A 21386-nucleotide genomic window follows, 5' to 3' on the forward strand; every position below is an offset into this window, starting at 1 on the left:
TGGGGCTCGCAAAGCCACTGGCGGGGCCCAGTCACAAGCTGCTCATCTTGCCACCACAAAATCATTACATCATAATCCCCCCCTCCCCAAGAACAGCCCAAACTCATACCAACAACAGAACATCGTATTTCAATTGCAGCTGCCCCCTCCCCAAAGTTCACACCTCAAGAGGAACGTCAGCATGCTAAAAGTCATCACAAGAAAACTTTTCTGAACTGCACCCAACTTTGGGGACTCTCCAGCTATGCAAGTCACCGTGACTGATCTACATAGGATGCAGCTTCCCTGGCTTCCAGTGGCTAGACTGAAGCACAGCTTCAGAGTCCTCCATGCAAAACCCAGGCTCCACAAGTTGGGGAGAACCCCAGAGCTCTGGATCCTGGCGCATCAAGACAGAGTGGCACTTTCCCTTTTGGGTGGGTGGGGGGGGGGGGTCTGCTCAGATGCCTGCTGAGCTGGCCCAAATCTTTGAACTGTTTCTGCTGCCACGAAAGACTTCGGACTGACCTGTGGAATCCATGTCAGGCTCCTCCAGCAACCCACAATGCATGCTGTTCCCATGGACAGTGCAGAAGCCCCCAAAAGTCCTGAGGTTTTGGAGTTCCCCCTTCCTCAGAGATGCGGACTGAAGAAAGAGAGAGCGGGAGAGAAGGAAGTTTGTCTCTGTGTGTAAGAGGTTGGGGGGAAGGTTAGAGGGGAAAAGGGTGGGGGGGGAGATAGAGAAAGAGAGAAGGAAGGGGAGAGGAGAAGAGAGAGAGGGAGAGATCCTCAGTAAATCCAGCAGGGCAACGCCAGAGCCGTCAAAATGTTTGCGGATGTTTCATGGGAAAAAGCGTCATTTTATAGGAGCCCTGATGGGAGAAATGTCATTGATAGGCCGGCCAGCCTGATGAATGGCTGCTAGTCAGATGGGGATGTGGCAAAGCTCAATGTGAACCCCATTGTGCCACTGTTTTGAATAAGAAAAGCTCTCGTCCAGGAAGGGGGGCTTCAGATCTACGCAAGCCCAACACTTTGGCTCCCCCTCTCCACTTGCCATTAGAGGACGTTTGTCTAACCAAGTTCTACAGAATCCTCCTCCCCCCCTGCCATACACCCACCCAGCTTTTGGCTCATTACAGCCTGAGATCAAAATTGGCTTAGATCTAGTTCTCTAGGGCACTATTTGGTGCATGTAAAGACCATGTTAGACCTCCTCCTCCCCCTCTTGGGGGATCATTCACAGAGTTGAAGGTAGCTCTTGAAAACTCAGTTTCTTTCAGATGTTAGGAAATTGGTACATGCCGCCTTCTCTGCTGCCCTCCCCCTCCAGACTCTGCTTTTTCACACATGAAGTTTCTAGAATTCCTCCTGAGTTTTTAAACTATATGGCCAAACTGTAGTGTGTATGTGACAAACAGCTTCACAAGGTGTATCTCACACAGCTTTACTTTGGCTGTAATTCTCTCTCCACGTGAACCAAATTGGCTGCTGTGCATTGTGTGAAACTAAGCTGCAAGCAAAAACAAACATACAGTTATTTGAATTCTATTTCTTTCATACATGTTTTTCATTCTTTCTTTACAAAAGAAAGCAAGGGGGAAACAGGTAATGTGGAAGTTTTAAAGTGAGAAATTTAAAGACGCCCGATCCATGTCTGAAAGAATGCCAAAGTTAGTGTGAAGATTAGGTGTGAAAAACAGAGGTGAGTGGTGAGGTTACCTGTAGATTTGCAAGGTAACTTTTTTGGGAGGGCTCCTTGCAGGCTTAGATGAGGCAAAACAAGGGAAGAAAAGATGGGAGAAAGTTGTATGTTTCTTCTGAAGGCAGCTCTGTGTGCTGGAAGGGGAAGTAGGTGAGCAGAGCTGGGGCTCTGATAAAGTGGCTGGTTTAGAGAAGGAAAAGCTGTGATTAGAATATGAATAGAACTCCAGGAGAGGAAGAGAAAGGAGGATTACGGCTGAATTACTTTGACCATGGACAGAGCCAATGCGCTTAAAAAAAATCTTCTCCCCTATGCACACACACACAGCGCCTCCCTCCCTCTCCCTCCCTCCACTCTTTTCCTATTTTCTCCTTAAGAGAGAAAAACAAACTAGCAAGACACCCATTTATGTCTCTCCCCCCCCCTTCACTACCTTACACTGCATAATCCCCAGAGATATCTAGAAAGGTCCAGAGCAAGATCCTTTTAAACATTTGTTTTGGGAGCAGCCACGGTTCTTTTATGTGGGCAAGGAAGGTCCCATAATGCGTAGATCAAAGTCGAAGGCTGAGTTAAGTAAGAAAACCGAAATGGGAAAAAACAGTTTGGGAGAAAGGTCTGGATAATAAATTCCAATGAGGAACAACTTAGTTAAAAACAGAGAAAGAGGGAGATAGAAGAGAAGAAGGAGCATCTAGTATCACAGAGAGTTAATAGGAGATCAAGGTGGAAAAGGACTCTTTAATGTTCCATGTGGCGTCTGTTTTCAAAGAACCAAAATCAGCAGCTAGAGCAGGAGGTCACACAGGCAAGAGAATGAGATGGTGGAAAGCTGAGGAGACAGAATGGACTATACCACTTCAGACTACAGGTGGAGGATCACATTTTGGAGTGTTTAAAACGTCCTGCAGATAAGAAAACACAGCAAACAAAGAGGGAGGGTGGAATCTTTCATCTTGAAGCATTCTTTTTGTATTAGTACAGAGTGTTGTTGTTTTTTTACGTGAAGAAATATCCAGAGTTGGGACATACCACGTAGAGATGATTTTGAATTGTTCACATAATAAAACTTTTGTAAAATTTGCTGCTTCTTGAGTTGCGCTGAACCCATGAATCCAAATTTTGTGCCGTTTTGTGTTCCTTTGTTCTAAATGTTCTCTGTAGAATGTATGCTTTGGTCATTAAGTTGGATCCTGTGGAACAGATCCAGCCCACTTTTATTTAATAAATTAGCATTGTACATTATGCATATTTTAGCAGGAAGGGAAGAGTACGAGGAACAGTTTGTTTTCTTTCTCTTTCAAGTAATCCATAAAGCTTTAGCACAGCCAGAGTATGATTCCTTGGATATAAACCAAGGGGCTTTTAGTCCATGGTTTGCAGACTGGTGTCTTCAATTGAGCCAGCAGATGGCTTGGATCCAGACTAAATCTCAGGTGCAGGGATTTCTATCTGTGGAGCATGATTTTCCTTCCTCCCATCGCAGTCCCAAATACCCCCTGAAATAAGTAGCAGCCTGCCCACTAGGGAGCCCTAAACAATTGCCTGTGTCAGATGACGTGGAGGGGAGTCAATCAGCCCAGCTGCTTCATACCTGTAGTATCAGGGTCTGCCCCAGGAGGAGTCCCAGCCACAATAGGTGGCTAGTGGAAAGCCTGTTTCCTCCTCCTCCTCTCCTTCCATTTTGTGGGCCTGGCCCTCTTCCTTCTCCTCTCTGCAATGTCTCAGTTCACCTGACTGTAGGAGGTGGAGGAGCAGGGTACAGCTTTCTGCCATGATGTATGGAGCAAGGGCAAAGGGCACTGCCATGTCTCGCTGCCAGGGCTGATTAGGGCAGGTACTACTATACTGCTGCCAGGCCTGTCCTGGCCACCAGAGGACAGGAAGTGGGTCAAATGCTTCTCAGCGCAGACCAGTAGGGAGGAAGAGGGTGGGTGCTGCCTTCCTGTCTTCCTGTAATGTGGCAAAGACTAGGGCTTGGGCTACTTATCCTAGGGTGCCCACAATTCTTGGGCCAGCCCTGCCTGAACTCCTGCTCTTGGGGAGAAGGGATTTCAAAAAATAGGAATCTGGGGGGCATTTTGGGCTGCTGGAAGGGACGCTTTATACATCTGCTGAAAATTCATGCACCCACAGAAAAATCGGCTCTGGATCCAACCCAACAATGTCATGGTCAGATCCTGTTTGTTTGCTTGTTTACTAGTTCATGTATATGGTGTTCATTCTATTCTAAGATGCTTTGAGCTCCTTCAAGGAGAAAAGGGAGATATAAATGTTTAAACAAATAAATACATATATGCTGTATGTATAGATACCCTGTCCATTGCACATAAAGCCTGTATAACACTACGGACAGATCTATAAAACTGACAGCATAGAAACCACAACAGGCTGAGACTGGAGTGATGTGGTCCCTATGACCCACTTCAGTCAATATCCTGGCTGTAACATCCGGTGCTAAAGTTTTCAAACACTTCTCAAGGGCAGACCCATGTAGAGTGCTGGGGTAATCCAATCTAGGGCCCCTTCCGCACATGCAAAATAATGTGTTTTCAAACCACTTTCACAACTGTTTGCAAGTGGATTTTGCTATTCCGCACAGCTTCAAAGAGCACTGAAAGCAGTCTGAAAGTGCATTATTCTGCATGTGCGGTATGAGCATAAGTGTAAACCAGGACCTGTACCACAGTGGCCAGATCTTTTCTTCCTAGGAAAGACTGAGGCTGGCTAACCAGTCACAGCTGATAAAAGGCACTTGTGGTCTCAGCTGGCACCTACTTATTCAGCAGTAAGTCCAAGAGCACCCCCAGACTATGTACCTGTTCCTTCAAGGGGAGCACAATCCCATCCAGAATGGGTGACACCTTATATCCAGGGTCATGCCTTCTGCCTGCCAATAACATTTTGGCAGTTTAATTAGATTATTGAGTATGATTGTAATGTTACAATTAAACATACTACAGTCTGTTGGGCTAGGATGTAAAAGTTAAATTCGGAAAAGCAACTTGCATTTTTCTAGCACATAGGAATCAGAATGGTTGTACTGCATTTGATTTTTGGCAGAGCAATTCTGTTTCAGAGCTGTACTCGCAATGAAGTTCCAAGGTTGTTCTTGCCATGAACTTTGCCCTTCACAAGACCAACTGAGGAAAGTTGCTTTCTTTTTTTATTCCTTTGGGACCTTTTTCTGAGTTTTTACCACATGTTCAATTATTTCAATATCTCTGAGGTAAAATTGGTAGATAAAATACCAGATTTGACCATTTCCGATATTATGGTTTGTGCTATGATACCAAAAGACAGAACCAGTAGATTCCATTACAGGTGGCATGTTTGTCTATGAATTGATGTGCGTCCTGCTGGCAAGTCTAACACTGATCAGAAAATGGAAATAAATTCTCTTCTGTCTCAGCTCTTTGGATTGTTGCGGGCAAGAAATCATGTTTTTTCCAGAGTTTGTGCAGGCAAAAAATAATCCTTGTTAATCTATTCTGGATCTGTGAGTCAGTGGGAACAGAAATCCAGAATAACTTGTCATTTCTTAGCTTATGTGTAAATTTAACCAGCATTGCAGTGTTCCCAGAAGGCTGCTGGTGTGTCTGCTCTTGAGCTGTTTTTCTCCCCAGTTCTGCCCACACACAAGATAACTTACATTCTCCTGGTAGTTGCCCACCCCTTTGCAGAATATCAATGTAAAAAAAAGGCTTGGCAATTTAAGTTTGGAGCAAGCTTGAAAATGACCTTCTAGTCTTTTGGGGGAGAAGAAGAAGAATGTTCTTCATGTTCCCCGGGAACATCAGTTTCTCATGAGTATTCACAAATTTAGTACAAATTAAACTTTTATTATCAGCCTCACCGCTCTCAACTTTTGTTGCTGAAGCTCACTCCTTCAGATTTATAGTACCTTAAACTGAGGAATTCTAACAATCTCTTTATACTAATGCAATAATCCGCACTAGTAAAAAGACTGCTTTGGAATTTAGGGCTGCTCTTTTGAGAATAATTTATAAAATAGATATCCCTTCCAGAAGCAAAGTAAGGCTTTGGCAAGGGTAGAGTTTGAAATGTATTCAGTAGCTCAGCTGGACTAACGTGGTAGTGACCTTCACATTGAATAGTATTTCTGGTAAATAGCTTCTCCTGGACATCACAGTACAAGGTGATAAAGAAATGGGAATGGGAATGGGAACAAAAAACACTTGTGGCAAACTTGCCTTCCACAGCTCATTGTCCTAATACCCTATAATCATCAAGCATGCTTCAGACTTTTATATCTTCATCTATAATTAGAGAAAAGTCATTGAACAATAGTCCAGCCGTACAATTAAAATCATTAATTGCTAAAGAGCTGATTTAACTGGGCTAAAAGGTTGATTTAGCTTCTCTTTTTGAGGTCTTGTTAGGTAGATTTCTAAGTTCCTAATTATTGTATTTCCTACTATCAGGATTCTTACGGCTATCACCCCTGCTTTGGATATGTAGCTGTCAGCTTATCACCTACGAAACTGACCTTTATTAAGTTATCATCCCTTGCTTCCTTGGTATTAACAAATCTGATTCCAGAAAAAAAAATCAGATATAGGCTTGCAAAGTATTGCAAGTGAAACAGTGCTTGAAGAATGGAACTATCCCATTTCCCCTCTGCTGCAGCCCATACAATCCTCCAGACACCGCCCCCACCGGTCAGTGCACATCCTGAACAGCAATGGGCATAGTATGCCATTTGCCCTGAAGGGGGGAATACTCAGAAAAGAGTGAATGATCTGAGAGTTGGTGTGGACCACTCCAAGTAGCTGATCAATGAGCAAAGTAGGACGAATCTGAATTAAGTACCTAACCCTGCAAGGGAATAATAATGACTTTTTGTGAAATTTTTCTTTTGTTCTGACATCTATTGGAAATAACATTCTGAATCATAGAATCGTTCTCTGTAAAGAGAATACAAATGGGGGTAAACTTTCTTTGTAAAAGTTCCTTTATTTAATAAGAATAACACTGTCCTAACCCATGTCCTAATGCTAGGACATTTGTCCTAACCCAAATTAAGAACACCCCTTCAAAAAATCATTAAATTAATACTGAGGGGAATATATTACTAGCTGGAGATCTTCATCCAGTTATACATTAAAATAGACTTAACTGGCTAGATTACAGGCAGTGTTCTGCAGATTAACAGTGCAATCCTATACAAAGTTACTGCAAACCATCAAATTCAGTTTAGGAGTTTCTGGGTTTTCCTGTTTTGATGCAGTCTTTTGCAAACTGGATATATTTCTGAAATGAAAAGGGCTAGCAACTTACTGTTTAAAAAACAAACAAACCTTGAAAACTGAGAGTTCAGAGGAGGCAGATGTTGGCAGTAGATCATTATAAAGTTATTGTGTAATAGTAATATACTAAATGCCAGTTGTTTAAAAAGCTAGAAAAAGCCATCCAGTAGTGGGGGAGGGGAAAATGGCAGCAGGCCAAGTGGGCTGAGGCAAGGAAAGTGCTGGAAAAATGGCTATAGGGATGCTCTGTTGCCAACTGTGAAGACCTTGACATTTGCTTATATCCTTAAGATATATTCACAACACGTAAGCAATATGGAATTTTTTCAAATATTAGAAATTTCTCTCACTGAGGAAAATCAGAATTCCAGAAATTGTGAACACAAGGAGTAAATATTTCAAGACCTGCTCGAGAATCTGAAGACTTTTAAAGTGTTTAAAACTCTTAATATTGCTACACAGTGATAGAATAAAGATGTGATGATTAAAAAAAGCTGTAGCAATGTACTTGAAATGTTTTATTTATTTTTGTTTCTTTTCCTGTTAATAAAACTTTTAAAAATTCCAACAAAAGCCTGTGGCTTGGGTACAGGCTAAAACATTTTGCAAAAATTCCCTCACCCTCAGAGACAGAGTGTTTTGCGCTGCCACAAGGAAAAGAAAATGAGAAAATTGCGCTGTGCAGGCAGAAATTCTTGCACTTGCAGAAATGTGACTCTGGATCCAACCCCATGAGCAAAACAACAATTTCATTTAGACAATTGGAGTTCAACTGAACACAGTGGAAGATCCTGCAAAACCACTCCTTCAGAGCTCATTATATTTAATGCTATGTTACTATTCTGAGGTTAGGCACATATTTAAGCAACCTGCAGATAAAGGAAGCAATCCACTGAGCAAGGCTGATCTTCTGTGTTCTTTCGTGAACTTCAAGAGGAAATTGAGGTTGTACAGTCCTAGTGCCCAGTGAGCAGCTCAAGTCCGCACACCAACAAGTTGCTAATGAGAGGATGTTTTGCTCCCTTGGTTATTAGTTATCACTAATTCCTCCCAATTTTTTCCAGTAGCTAATTCGTCTTTTGGGGTTCTTGATCATTTTATTCATTGTACTTCGCCAGTTTTAATCTGGGAATAATGTTCATAGATTGAAGTTCTTGGAATAAGAGTTTACAGGCATATGGTATGCGCAGGGATGACACATGACATGAAGACTTGCAATAGTGGCACCTAAAGGAAAGGAGAAACAAAAGCAAGGTCAACATACATAAGTCTGAAAAATATAAGAACAGGCATCCAAGGTTAGCTCAAAGCAGCTGGATCCTACAATATCTGCAGGTTACGGGCAACGTCAGATTCACAAATGTTTATGTCCTTTCTAGTTGTTGGGTTTTTGCAAAAATGGTGACATCTTCAGCTTGTATATTTTAAAAAATTTAATTTACAAGGAAACCATAATATGTAAAAAAATCAAACAGCTGTAAGTCATGCCATGTGCTATATGTGAGCACTGCCGCCCTGTCCAAAATTACACACTTGTGATCAAGGGAAGCCTTTTGCACTGTTACATAGAATTAGAATATGGTTGCAGATGCTAAGGAGCAGCTTCAAATACAGCCAGAACCAGGCAAACTGTTCTTATGGATGAAGATACTAGGAGAGACGGGGTGCCACAAATTGACATTTTCCTACCCAGCAGCTACAATTTAGTGACATTTGTTTTTCAAATTCCTGAAGAGGTGGCCTTCATGTAAAGCACAGCAAGGAAATTTGCTCATGTGCATTATACATCTGATCTTTTACTAATTTCTAGACACCAGTCTGAGCCATTGCACCTTTTCAGAACCTCCCTCAAATTTATTTGGCAGAGATAGAGGGGAAGGTCGTATTTATGGAAACTAGATGCCTGTTGCAAAGAACAGGTGGGTCAGTTCAAATCAATATGTGAAATTCAGTCCACCCTCCTAACTTTCCTTTCCTTTAAGAAAGGCTAAGTGTGGAGGACTCAAATGTGGAAAACCAGGTCCGATTCCCTACTCCTCTACATGAAACCTGCTGATTGACCTTGGGCCAGTCACAGTTCTCTCAGAACTCTCTCAGCCTGCGCAAAGGCAGGAAATGGCAGACCACCTCTGAACATCTCTTGGCTCAAAAAACCGATTGTCATAAATAGCCGTGATTTGACCGCAAACATACATACAGTTTATCCTGCTGAAGATGCATTTCATGCATCTGAACAAAACGTGCCATAGATCCACTAAGTTTATGTCACAATACATATTTAACATGCCACCCCAAATCCTTTTTTGTTTTATGTACTTAGGTTTTTTAAAACTATTTATATAAACACATTTTGCTCCGAAATTATATCTCTTAAACTTGGAAAAGCAAAGCAACCAATTAAACACATTCATTTAATCAACTCTATCACACGGGAACAGCCAGAAGTTTTTCCTCCTCCTTAAGGGAAATGAAATAGGTAGGCAAACATGAACCACAACGGAATTTGAAACCCAATTATACCGTCAATGCAACCTGCAGTTTTGTTTTAAAACCTCACATAAATCTTGGAACGAGAGATTTTAAATAAAAAGCCGACAGAGTGCTTTGTCTTTTACCAGGCCAATGTCAGCCTACAGAGAGAAGGATTGTTTTGTGCTATGTTGTTGCACTTCCACTACACAATTTCCAGTGCTGACCAATCTGTTATAAATACTTAATGCAACTGATCTTCTGACTAACCAGCGACTGCCCTGACTGCTATACGAGGCTCTGTTGCAGCCCAGTATTACCAAGGAAACCCTCAGACAGTGGCACAGCAATGTTAATTGTGGTACTCCAATTTAGGGGTGAAGAATGAGAGTCCCCCTCAATCTAATTCGTTAGCTGAATGAATGGCTGGACCTGTACTTGCTGGAGCTGAGAGGAAAGACTACAACAAGATAAAAGAAAAATCCAAAACAAAAACACTACAATTAACAGGGTTTTTTCCCCCCTGATAGATTGTCCAAAAGTAAGGGAAAAGAGCACACTAATTCAGCAGCTTGCAGTTTTGTTATGACCAAACAAGTCAGTTTTTAGGAACTTTTTTTTTTTAAAAGTCAACAGCTTAACTAAGTCAGCCACATCAAAGTCACAGAGTTAAGTGTGGGTGGGGGTAGACGGGGCTGCCTGGATGATATTCCTCTCGCCTGTGCAGTGGGATAAGGAAGTTCAGTTATCTTCCATCATGTTCGTATACCTGTATGACATCCCAGTTCAGGTATTCACTTTTGAGCATAGTGTGTGAAAGGGTGAGTTGGAGGGACAAAAGCTTGAGACCCCTCTTTTCTCAAAGTGTGTAAAGGACACGTGAGATGGGGAAGTGAACATATAAACAGCTCTGGAGCTTCTGCAGTCTTAGTGTGGGATCTGGGTAATATTTCTCAGGGAGGAAACGTAGCCAGGTAAAAGGGTCTAGTTCAGGGGTAGGGAACCTGCGGCTCTCCAGATGTTCAGGAACTACAATTCCCATCAGCCCCTACCAGCATGGCCAATTGGCCATGCTGACAGAGGCTGATGGGAATTGTAGTTCCTGAACATCTGGAGAGCCGCAGGTTCCCTACCCCTGGTCTAGTTAGTGGTGACTTCTTGGGCCTGCCCGGGAACTAGAAGCTTTGGTATAAGGTGACCATGGTGGACTGCCCTGAATGACAAGTTCCTTACATGGACTGCTGCTGGCCCCTGCCTGAAGGATCTTAGTGCCGCCAAATCCAACTTTCCAACATTCACTGTTAATTTGCACTAAAAGTGCTACTTGGTACATGGTCCTTGGCCATAGATCTTACTCAGACAAACTTTTTTTTTAACCTTTGCGTCTTCCATATCATTTTGAGATCCATGTGCTGCAGCAAGAGTTTCTATACAGAAATGTCTTACTGGGGCTGGAATTATTAGCAAAGGCCATTGCAGAGGTTTGGAGCTGCTGTAATTGCCTAGTTTCTATTGTGTGGCTCATTATAGGGCTGCTTGGCTCCCACTATTGACAGACAGAGCACATAATCACCTAATAACTGGATAAGAAACCCAATTACAGGTTATGTTCCCCACCGGACATTGTAAAAGGAGGATTACATCCCTTAACTGTCTTTCCAGAATCTACACAGGGTAGCTTTCACTATTTAAACAAGTTCAGTGAAAGTTTTACAAATATAGTGACAAGATGTAATCATTTTTGTTTTTACTGGAATCTTTTTTTAAAAAAACTACAGGTTGGCAGTTTACTGCAATCTTTGATCAATAAATGTCTTATGGAATCAGACTGCTGATGTGAACTCATGAGAATCCCAGAATGTTATATTTGAAAACAAAAAAAGTTTCCAGTCCCCACCGTTGTAAAATTGTGCACCTGAAAACATGCAGATGGTGTGAACTGCATAAGAGTGTGAACTCAGATGCTCAGAAAGTCAATCATATGTACTTTTCTATCCCTATAGCCTCTCCCCTGCAGCCCCTAGATGAGGGCGAAATGTTAGGAGCAAAAATTACCGGACAGTGGCCACACAGCCCAGAAAACCCATAATAGTCAGTTGATTCTGGCTGTGAAAGCACCAAGTCAGCATGCTGTAGTGGTTAAGCGTGGTGCACTCTAATCTGGAGATTCCCCACTCCTCCATATGAACAACAGACTCTAATCTGGTGGACTGGATTTGTTTCACTGCTCCTACACATGAAGCCTGTTGGGTGACCCAGTCACAGTTCTTCAGAGCTCTCTCAGCTCCACCTACCTCACAAGGTGTCTGTTGTGGGAAGAGGAAGGGAAGGGGTTTATAAGCCACTTTGAGTCTCCTTGCAGGAGAGAAAGGCAAGGTATAAATCCAAACTCTTCTTCTTCAAGGAAGAAGGCAGAGGCAGGCAATGGCAGAAACAAGCTCTGCTCATCCCTTGATAACCCTGTAGGGTTGCCATAAGCTGGCTGCAACTTGGTGGCATTTTCTACCACAGATCTGCAGCCAAATATCTGGCTGGTTATTCCAAGTCAGTATGAACTCTGGCTTTCCTGGCCATGTGCATCTTTTACCTCCCATTTATTTCTTTTTCTCCCCAGACTTCTGCCTGTCCTCTTCTGTCCATTCATTTGGTCTGTTCCTTTTTTTAACCTTCCTTTTCTGGGGCTGCTGCTTTCTCAGATCCCTCACTTCCCCCTTTGCCTGCTCTCTTCCCATAAAGGATCAGAACAGTTCAGTCAATGGCAGAAACAGAATCTTCTGACTCTCCTCCTCCATATATTGGTAGGGTAGCTCAACCAAGCACTGTCTTCGTCACTATTACTAGAAAAACACTGCAAAATGGACTAGAGACGGCTGTTAGCATATTACATTTCATCCTGCTTCCAATATTCTCAGCTTTACTAGGCCTTTGACTACCTTCCCAAGAAAGCTCTCTAGATCTGCCTGTGCCTTCCTCCTAAGAGCACTTACCCCTCTATTCTTGAGGCGATGAACAGAATACCCTTTTTTCTTTTACTCTTTTTTCTCAATGACCTTCTTTACCTTTCAGGCACATTTGATCATAATGCTCTCAGCCGACAGAATACACGTTTCTTGTCCTTGTGGCTATTCCTGTGCTTCCTTGCCCTCCCTATCCATGATTCGATTTAGTTTCACCAGTACCATTGCTTGTGCACTCTCTGCCTCCCCGAGTTGGAGCCTCCAGCTTGTGGGCATTTTGGAAATTTTGAGAATAGGGAATGGACACCACCATAAAATGGCTGCCACTGGGTACTAAGGCCAGTTACAAAATGTGGAAAGACTGCAAGCCAAGCATCTTCCTATGATGCAGAAGGCTGTTTCTAAATAGGTATTCTCTGCAAACACAAAGCTGATACCCAGCTGGTTCCTTTGAAGCATCTCCTGCTCTAGCGAGGAATAGGAAAGCCAGGACTGGTTTGTACTTTGGAAAGAAGAAGGGGAGGAGGAGGAGGAGGAGGAGGAGGAGGAGGAGGAGGAAGAGCACGAGTTTGGATTTATACCCCATCTTTCTCTCCTGTAAGGAGACTCAAGGTGGCTTTCAAGCTCCTTTCCCTTCCTACAACAGACACCTTGTGAGGTAGGTGGGGCTGAGTAGAGTAGAGTAGACTTTATTTACAGTCAATGACCAAATATTGTAGGTGGGGCTGAGAGTTCCGAAGAACTGTGACTAGCCCAAGGTCACCCAGCACGAATGTAGGAGTGTAGAAACACATCTAGTTCACCAGATAAGCCTCTGCCGCTCAGGTGGAGGAGTGGGGAATCAAACCCAGTTCTCCAGGTTAGAATCCACCTGCTCTTAACCACTACACCACGCTGGTGCAGGACCCCTACCCTCTAGGACCCCTACCAATGGACATTGTAGATCCTGTAGACACTATGTTGAGAATCACAGCTGAAAGCCCTGTAAAATTTTTATTTCAAGCTAAGGCTGTTTCCGCACGGAGGCGGAAGGGGTCGGGTCGGCGTATCCCACGCCGACCCGACCCCTCTGGGACCGTTCGCATGGACCATTCCAAGTCATTGAGAAAATGGACTGTTCTAAATTCCATGAAGTTCTTTTGCCAGCCTTTTGGTGTGGTCTGATTTGGAACTCAAATGAGAGGACATTGACCCAGCTGGTTTCCCCTCTTCTGAAAATGCTGTGACAAGTCAGCCATTGGTAACATGGGATTATACCCGACACAACTTTGTCTCAATTTCTACACTCAACTGATGAGCCCTTTTTGTTTTCCTGATGTTTAGACTTGAATTTTTTCCACTTAAAGCTTGGAAGATCTCCAGACAAGTAGATAATCTTCTGCCAGAAAGCACAGGGGAGAATCTAGTTTCCTTTTAAATGATTTTTGTTCAGTAAAGACATAATCCAGCAGCAGGCACTAAAACACTTCACTAAAACCTCAACTAGAAAGACTTTTTAATACTCTTTGAACACTTGCTTTGTAAAAAGAACAGAGACATCATACTCCATACTGAGATAAAGAATTATTTAAAGAATCATAAAGGGATTTCCTTCTTTCCATGCAACACTAGAAGCATCCTCTGTAACACAGATTAACATGCAATATATTTGCAAGGCAGAAACTGTCAAGTACTGTCCTCATACTGCCCACGGAGGACCCTGTGATCCTCCGATATAATTTACTGGTGGTCCCCAGCCCCGAGGACATTGGACTGTCTTTTACATCAGCCAGGGCCTTTTTGGCTCTGGCTCCTAGTTGGTGGAACACACTCCCAGGGGTTATCAGGACCCGGCAAGATATAAATAAATTCCACAGGGCCTGTAAGTCCAAACTATTTTGCTGGGCTGATAATTGACACTGTTCAGTCCACAATAGTATCAGCTGGCCCACTGAATGTATGCCTCTTTCTCTCTCACCCATGAAAATTCTATAATTAATGAGAGCCGGGACTGTTGTGAGTAAAATGTTATTAAGTTGCCATCTATGAAGGTATTTATTCTGGACTGTTTTAATTATTATTTTTAAGTTGAAGATTGTATTTTAAATATGTGTGTTAGCCGCCCTGAACCTGGCTACGGCTGGGGAGGGTGGGGTATCAAGTTAAACAAACAAACAAACAAACAAACAAACAAACAAACAATAAAAGTATAAACATAGGGAAAAGCAAGTCTGGAGGGGTAAGCCTCAAGTAATCATTAAAACAAAATCAGTGGTCTACTTACCAGCCAGAATATCCCAGCAATCCACACTGGCCACACACATCCACTTCAAATGCATCGCTTGAAATCATAAGTCTCTCCAGCAAGAGCATGCTGGCTCCATACCCTATCAGGCAATCCCGTTCCATTTCTCCCAGACGTAAGCCACCATCACGAGATCGGCCTTCCGTAGGTTGCCTAAAAATACACAACAAGTAGAGGTGGTCCAGAACACTGCCATGTTTAAAACTAAACACACATTATTCCACAGAACTGCCATCAATTAACCACAATTATAAGGCTAATACTTGGTGTCCCTGGCTCTGCAAGTCTGTATTTCAGCCAAGATTTTAGAGTAGTTCTGTTTTTTAAACCAGTATACAGCGAGATGTTCTATGTATGATATATAAAAGAAAGCAGGGGAAGGAACATGGGTATAATACTCTTCAGCGGGCTACCCAAACGGAGGCACAAGCAATTCCTAAGGGAGGCATGAAATTTCTCCCTAGTCCACGCACAAAGCTGGATCCCACAGAGCATTTCTGCAGGTGCAACACTTGTAATGCTAGTGAAATAAGCGTTGCAAGGCTGCTTGTGCTAGGTTGAAACTGCTGGATCCAAATTTTCTTCTTCATGCACATAAGACGTTATCACAAAGTATTTTTGATCTTGCCAGTATTGCCTATGAAGTGCTATGGGCTGAATTGCACTACTGTTGCACTAGTGGAACAGCACTAAGTGTGTTTCCCTTTCCAATCACCTTTTTCTGAATCTGGGTCTGCCACACATGTCGTGTGGATTGACGGAGGGCTTTTTTTTTAAAAAAAGATTTTTTTTAGTTTACCGACAAAACTATACAAAAGAAAAATCTGAAAAATCAAATATAAGTAAACATAAAAGAGAAAAAATCAAAAAGAACAAAAAGAAACCAGAAGAAAAAATGGAAAAGAGCGGTGGGGGGAGAGAAGACAGCTTCTAAGAGCCCAAAGGCTAGCACATGCTTCCTGATCCTAGGTGTTTTCAGAACTGGTGGGTCTATTAACAAAACCCAGCTAGTCCACCAGTCGAATTGAAGGTCCCCTGGTGTCCAGATCCTGGGGAGGCGAGCGCTGACCTGTGCTAGCTCTTCAAGCCGATGAGATCGCCCTTTTCAGCAATGTGTGGCAAGGAGTTCTTGAAGTGCCATTTTTCCAGAAGTCCAGCTAATTTTTGGAACCACAAGTCCTTCCCTCCACTCCCACCTTGCTTCCCAGATGCTGCACTGCTGCCAAATGAGCAAGACCAAACAAAACAGCACAAATATTTTGTGCAAACTTTTGAGCTTTCCAGACTCTTCACCAGGCTGGACAGAAAAAACAAACAAAAAATGCAGTCTGGTGAAAAGCTGCAGAGAATTCAAAAGCTTATACAACCTGCTTGGTCTTAATAAGAGGTATCACATGGATTCTGGTTTCGAATTTTGGTATGAAGCGATACTGATACCAACTTTCTTTCATAGTTGCTGTCAGTTAAGCACCTGTTTGTGTCCAGACAACATTTTGAGAGGCTTCTCTTCTTCACATAAAGTTATGTTTATTGATATGACACCAATCCATAAGTGGCAGTCAGTTCTTTGAAAAGCCTTTTTAAAGCTTACAGGACACCAAAATGCCATCCTGTAGCTTCAAAATAATGTCTTGCATCTTTCAAGGCACGTTTAAAGTGGAAAATTTTTTTTTTTTGGAATGCAAGATCAGTTCAGAATTTCGCACAGAAATAAACTGCTGAAATACCAAATAGCCCTCACTACCCAAGATGCAGACAACTATAATGCAATAAGCTGGCTTTTACAAACTGGAAATGTGTGTTCACGTTTCTGTTGTACCTGGTAAGGACTGCCCTTGGTCCCCGAGCTCTGGCATGCATCTTATCCAATACCATGTGCTTCAGCTTCTGATAATACACTGGCCCGAAATAGATATATGCTTCTAAGGGCTCCCTATAAAGGAAGAAAGTTAAACATTTCAGGAAAGTCATGCCTGTTGTAATCAACCAACAGCTCAGTTTTAAGCAGAGTTACACCTTTTTAAGTCAACAAAGATAGAAGGGTACAACTCTGCTAGGATTGCACGGCAGGAGTCCTGGAGCACTTCGACTTATTTTTATTTATTTAAATTATTGTATGTTACTATTTAATGTATTGAATTAAATAGGCAGCCCCTCCCCTGTCAGGCTTGGAGACCTAGAAAGCTTAGCAGCGCCCTTTCTGTTGAGGCTTATCTACCTCACTCTCTTGTAGATATCCTGCCAAAACATTTATTTTACACTCTAGGCTTTTAAATGGAGTGGTTCCACATTTTAAAAGCTGTTCTTGTGATCTTTATTGCAGCCAGAGGGCAGTTTCATAAGTATTATTTTAGCCTGCAAAAAAAAAAAAATACTGCTTGATGTTGCTTTTATGTGCTGGCTTTTTTCATGTCTTATTCTTGCTCATTTTATGCTGTTGTCTTTACGATTTTATTACGTTGTTTTCACTTTGTGAGCTGCTAAAAGGAGATCGCTGGAGGCAGCATATACATTTGCTACATGAATAAAGGGCGGAGACATGAACCACAAATAGTTACTGCAGCACGAATAGCCTAGTGTCCCACTTCCTTAGTGCTCTGCCCTGTAAGAGGGTGCCCCCTAGGGATATAGCAAATCCCTCCAGATTAGCAAGTAAAACAATTCCTGATATCTCCTCCTTCAGTTTTTAGCAATCTGCCAGGAACTTTTGATGCACTTATTGAGGCACAGAGGGAGAAGAGAGCAAGTGGGCCGGAAGAATTATGGCAATGAGAACAACAGACAACAGTGGCACCAGAAGCAAGTGAATTCCTCACAGGGGCGTACTTACTCCTTTCCCAGTTTGGAGCATTAGGGGAAAGCCTTAGCCTCTGTGCCCTGTTTGTTGGCCCTCTAGGGCAGTGATGGTGAACCTTTTTGAGACCGAGTGCCCAAATTGCAACCCAAAACCCACTTATTTATCGCCAAGTGCCAATGCGGCAATTTAACCTGAATAACCCCTCGAGCAGGGGCCAGCAAGTCCCACATGCGCCGCTCTCAGCCTCTCTAGCATCTCTGCCGCCTCTGCACCCCCCACCCCCGGGCAGCAGCCACCTGGAGCACAGGTACCAGGCCTGCCAGCCAAGTCCTCCCTGCTCGCTGAGGTGCACGAACATCAAGGCCAGTCTAGATGTATGTGTGGGGGGGGGGCAATTTCCCCCCCACATGACGAACTCTGTGTGCACGTGCCCGCAGAGAGGGCTCTGAGTGCCACCTCTGGCACCCGTGCCATAGGTTCGCCACCACTGCTCTAGGGCAGGGGTCCCCAAACTACGGCCCGCGGGCCAAATGTGACCCCCTGAAGGCATTTATCCGGCCCGCCAGGCATGGCGGCGATGGCTCCATTCATGTGCAGTGGGGGCTCGAGGGAGAGGAGGAACCGGCTCCAACGGCTGTTGATTTCAGTTACATGAAGGCACCCCCAAATCTCCATGAATTTTCTGACCCAGAGTTGGAAACCTTACATGTGGCAACGCCTGCTCTGCCCTTCCCTCTCAGCTACTCCATGTGTTGCTCTCAGGCTTTCTGTTCCGCCTCACTCCCATTGGCATCAGCCAGGCAGGCGAATCGCTCGCTGGCTGCTAGGGAGGAAAGAACCCAGGAAGATACCTGATACTGGGTTAGATGGAATGCTTCAGTGGGAAAGTTCTGCTCTTTTTTTTTACAGGGGAAGGTATTCCACAGCCTCCCCAACAATATTTGGAGCCCACCCTGTACTTGACATATTTTGGTCACTGTTCTAAAAATAGACCATGACAGAAAGGCTGAAAGGTGAAATCAAACATTTTGCAATCATTTGCATAGGAATTTGTTCATAGTTTTTTCTAGTCTGAGGGACAGTGAACTGGCCCCCTGTTTAAAAAGTTTGGGGACCCCTGCTCTAGGGCAACTGGTTGGCTGCTGTATGAAACAGGATGTTGATCTACATGAGCCACTAGTTTGATCCAGAATGGTTCTTTTTTCTTTTTCTTAACATTTATATGCTGCCTTTCCACCCAAATAGGGTTCCCCTAATCGTGGCATTAAAATAACATTTTTATATAAAAATTGAACAACACAGTTAAAAAAAATAGAAGTACAAACATGATCAGTGCCCCCCCCCCTCTGCCCCCCAACCAGGTAGTGAACATCATGGCATTAAAATAGCATTGTAAAGGCATATATAAATACTGAACAATGCAATACCAACATACAAGGAGAGGAGCTAATAAGAATTCCCATGTTCCCTTTCCCAAGCTGCATGTTCACAAGTTCTTTACACATATCAATGGAACAGGATGTACACCACTGATTAGTAAGGAAAATGTTTAAGCATTTGAAGCCAGAGAAAGTAGATCGAAATAGCCAGTGGTATACATGAGGGGGCTTGAGAACAAGGATCCAATTGCCTGAGTCACATGGGGGGTGCATTTGGCCACCTGCCCCCTCCATCCCCCCTGCAGGCCTGGAAGTCAGCCCGAGGCATCACGACCTGTTGCCGCTGCCTCCTCCTTTCATGCCCCCACCCACTAGCCCCTGGCCCGCTAGCCACTCAGCCTGTTTGTCAGTTAAGGGGCTAGGAACCACCACTGGAGCCAGGTCTTTTGCCTCACAACCCGACACCCCGGTTGCTGGATGGGGGCTGCAGCCCCATGGTCTCCTCTCCTCTCTGGCTGTGCGACTTTCTTGGCAACTTCCAGCCAGGGGGGAGGAAGGAGGACGGAAGGCTGAGGCTGTCCACTATACACTTCCCCCCACCCATTTGGCCCAATCACTTTGGACAGGTAGGGGTGAAATTTTGGGAGGGAGAAGGCAAAATTCTGGAAAGGGTGGGGGCACAATTTCAGTACTTGCCCTGGGTGCCGTTTTCTTCAGGTACGCCACTGCATACTTCAGGTACGCCATCTGGGCACACCTAAGGATCAGCTTGAGGAAGGGGAGTGCTTCCACAACTGAACCCCTTAATTAAAATCAACTCTCTGTTTGGCATTCTGAGTGACTCCTAAATTCTTGGTTGACAATTCTGATAGAATGTGACAATTTTGCTTACAGAAGTGGATTACAAGAACACTTCTGTGATTAAAAAATGTAACAGAGGGAAGCAAGTTTTTTAGAGTCCCTAGAAAATGCATTAGACAGAAGGTTCTGACAATATTTTGGAAAAAAAAAACACTTCACAAGGGTTTCCTTAGAAAAGATAACCCTAGTATTATTTTTTCTTATTTAAGAAGGCAATAAATCAGCAGATGGAACAAGTTAATGGATCAGAATATGTCCAGGGAGAGGGGGGAGAACAGGTTATAGTGGAAATAGTGGAAAGTAGAAAGGTAGGATTAAGACACATTTGAAAAGGCAGACATGTTGGGCCATATGGCCTTTTCTAGTTCTTACACTGTCTCCTATTCCTTTGAACTTCATGTCTCTCAAGAAATTCTGATCAACACAGCAGGAAGTTAACAGAACAGCTAACTATGCCAGAAGCTGTGCACAAAAAATCCCGATGGACAAGCACCTGCCTTCAATACCATATTTTACTACTGTATTCAATTTAAGGCTGCCAATCTTATTCCAAGACCATGTAAAATGTCTGCCAAAAGTGCTTATAATTTTTTTTTAAAAAAAACCCTTATCTGCATGCCTAGTTAGCTTTTTAAATTTGTTTTTTGCTTTAGGGGAAGGTTTCTGTTTTTTCTTAAGCAATTTATGTAAATGCAATCCATCAAGTACTGGCATAGCAATTTGAGGTATTAAACTTAAAACAAAAGGAGATGCTTTAAAATAACAAGGGAGTGTACCTCTCATCCCAGTTGCTTAAGGGAGATTCTTACCCAGTGATGCCAGATGTTACATAGTCCTTTCCTAAGTAGTTATAGCCATGGCGAATGAGATCTTCACACACATCCTTAACTTTACTGCCTCCAAACGCTGTTCCATAGTGAAATCTGCCATCTAAGACGCCAGCTTTTCCTGCCAGAAGTTCAATTAGCTTTCCCACCTGTAAAACAGAAAGGAAAATCAAAGGAAGATTTTTGTTACATCTCATTTTTGTTACATCTCATATGTGTTTGTGCAAATAAGATCTAATTGTGAAAAAAGATGGTAAAGATTCACGGAATGATGTAGGTTTAGGATGGGATGCAAATAACTGGTTAATTCATTTAATGAACACATGGGATCTGAGTCTGTGTCTGCTGGAATTCATGCCCTATGAAGAGAGACTTAGGGAGCTGGGGATGTTTAATTTGGTAAAGAGAAGAAGAAGAATTGGATTTATATCCCCCCTTTCTCTCCTGTAGGAGACTCAAAGGGGCTTACAATCCCCTTGCCCTTCCCCCCTCACAACAAACACCCTGTGAGGTAGGTGGGGCTGAGAGAGCTCAGAAGAACTGTGACTAGCCCAAGGTCACCCAGCTGGCATGTGCTGGAGTGCACAGGCTAATCTGAATTCCCCAGATAAGCCTCCACAGCTCAAGCAGCAGAGCGGGGAATCAAACCCGGTCCTCCAGATTAGAGTACACCTGCTCTTAACCACTACGCCACTGCTGCTCCAGGGGTGAGGGGTGACATGATAGCCATGTTTAAATATCTGGTGGGATGTCATATTGACGAGGGAGGAAGCTTGTTTTCTGCTGCTCCAGAGACTAGGACCAGGAATAATGGGTTCAAGGTGCAGGAAAAGAGATTCCATCTAAACATTAGGAGGA

At 43.3% G+C, this 21386-nt stretch overlaps 2 protein-coding genes across 6 annotated transcripts in view; both read right to left on the reverse strand.

Annotated features, from left to right (window-relative positions):
- Positions 1–965, reverse strand: part of RFX4 (regulatory factor X4) — a 97911-nt gene extending 96946 nt beyond the window's left edge. For 2 of the 5 annotated variants that reach the window (XM_048499215.1, XM_048499213.1), the window contains exon 1: positions 508–954. In XM_048499215.1, coding sequence (XP_048355172.1) covers positions 508–550 — 43 coding nt within the window. In that variant the 5' untranslated portion in view covers positions 551–954. Of the gene's footprint in view, positions 1–507 lie in introns of all 5 variants that reach the window. The other 3 variants (XM_048499214.1, XM_048499212.1, XM_048499217.1) reach the window with 3 other exon arrangements.
- Positions 966–7454: 6489 nt separating this feature from the next.
- POLR3B (RNA polymerase III subunit B) overlaps positions 7455–21386 on the reverse strand; it is a 73301-nt gene continuing 59369 nt past the window's right edge. The window contains exons 25-28 of the mRNA XM_048501227.1: positions 20511–20677; positions 16484–16597; positions 14644–14817; positions 7455–8181 (exon numbers count right to left, since the gene is read on the reverse strand). Of these exons, the coding sequence (XP_048357184.1) occupies positions 8052–8181; positions 14644–14817; positions 16484–16597; positions 20511–20677 (585 nt within the window). The 3' untranslated portion in view covers positions 7455–8051. The remainder of the gene's footprint in view (positions 8182–14643; positions 14818–16483; positions 16598–20510; positions 20678–21386) is intronic.

Source organism: Sphaerodactylus townsendi, linkage group LG06 (assembly GCF_021028975.2).
Source record: "Sphaerodactylus townsendi isolate TG3544 linkage group LG06, MPM_Stown_v2.3, whole genome shotgun sequence".
In the NCBI taxonomy this organism is placed as follows: Eukaryota; Metazoa; Chordata; class Lepidosauria; order Squamata; family Sphaerodactylidae; genus Sphaerodactylus; species Sphaerodactylus townsendi.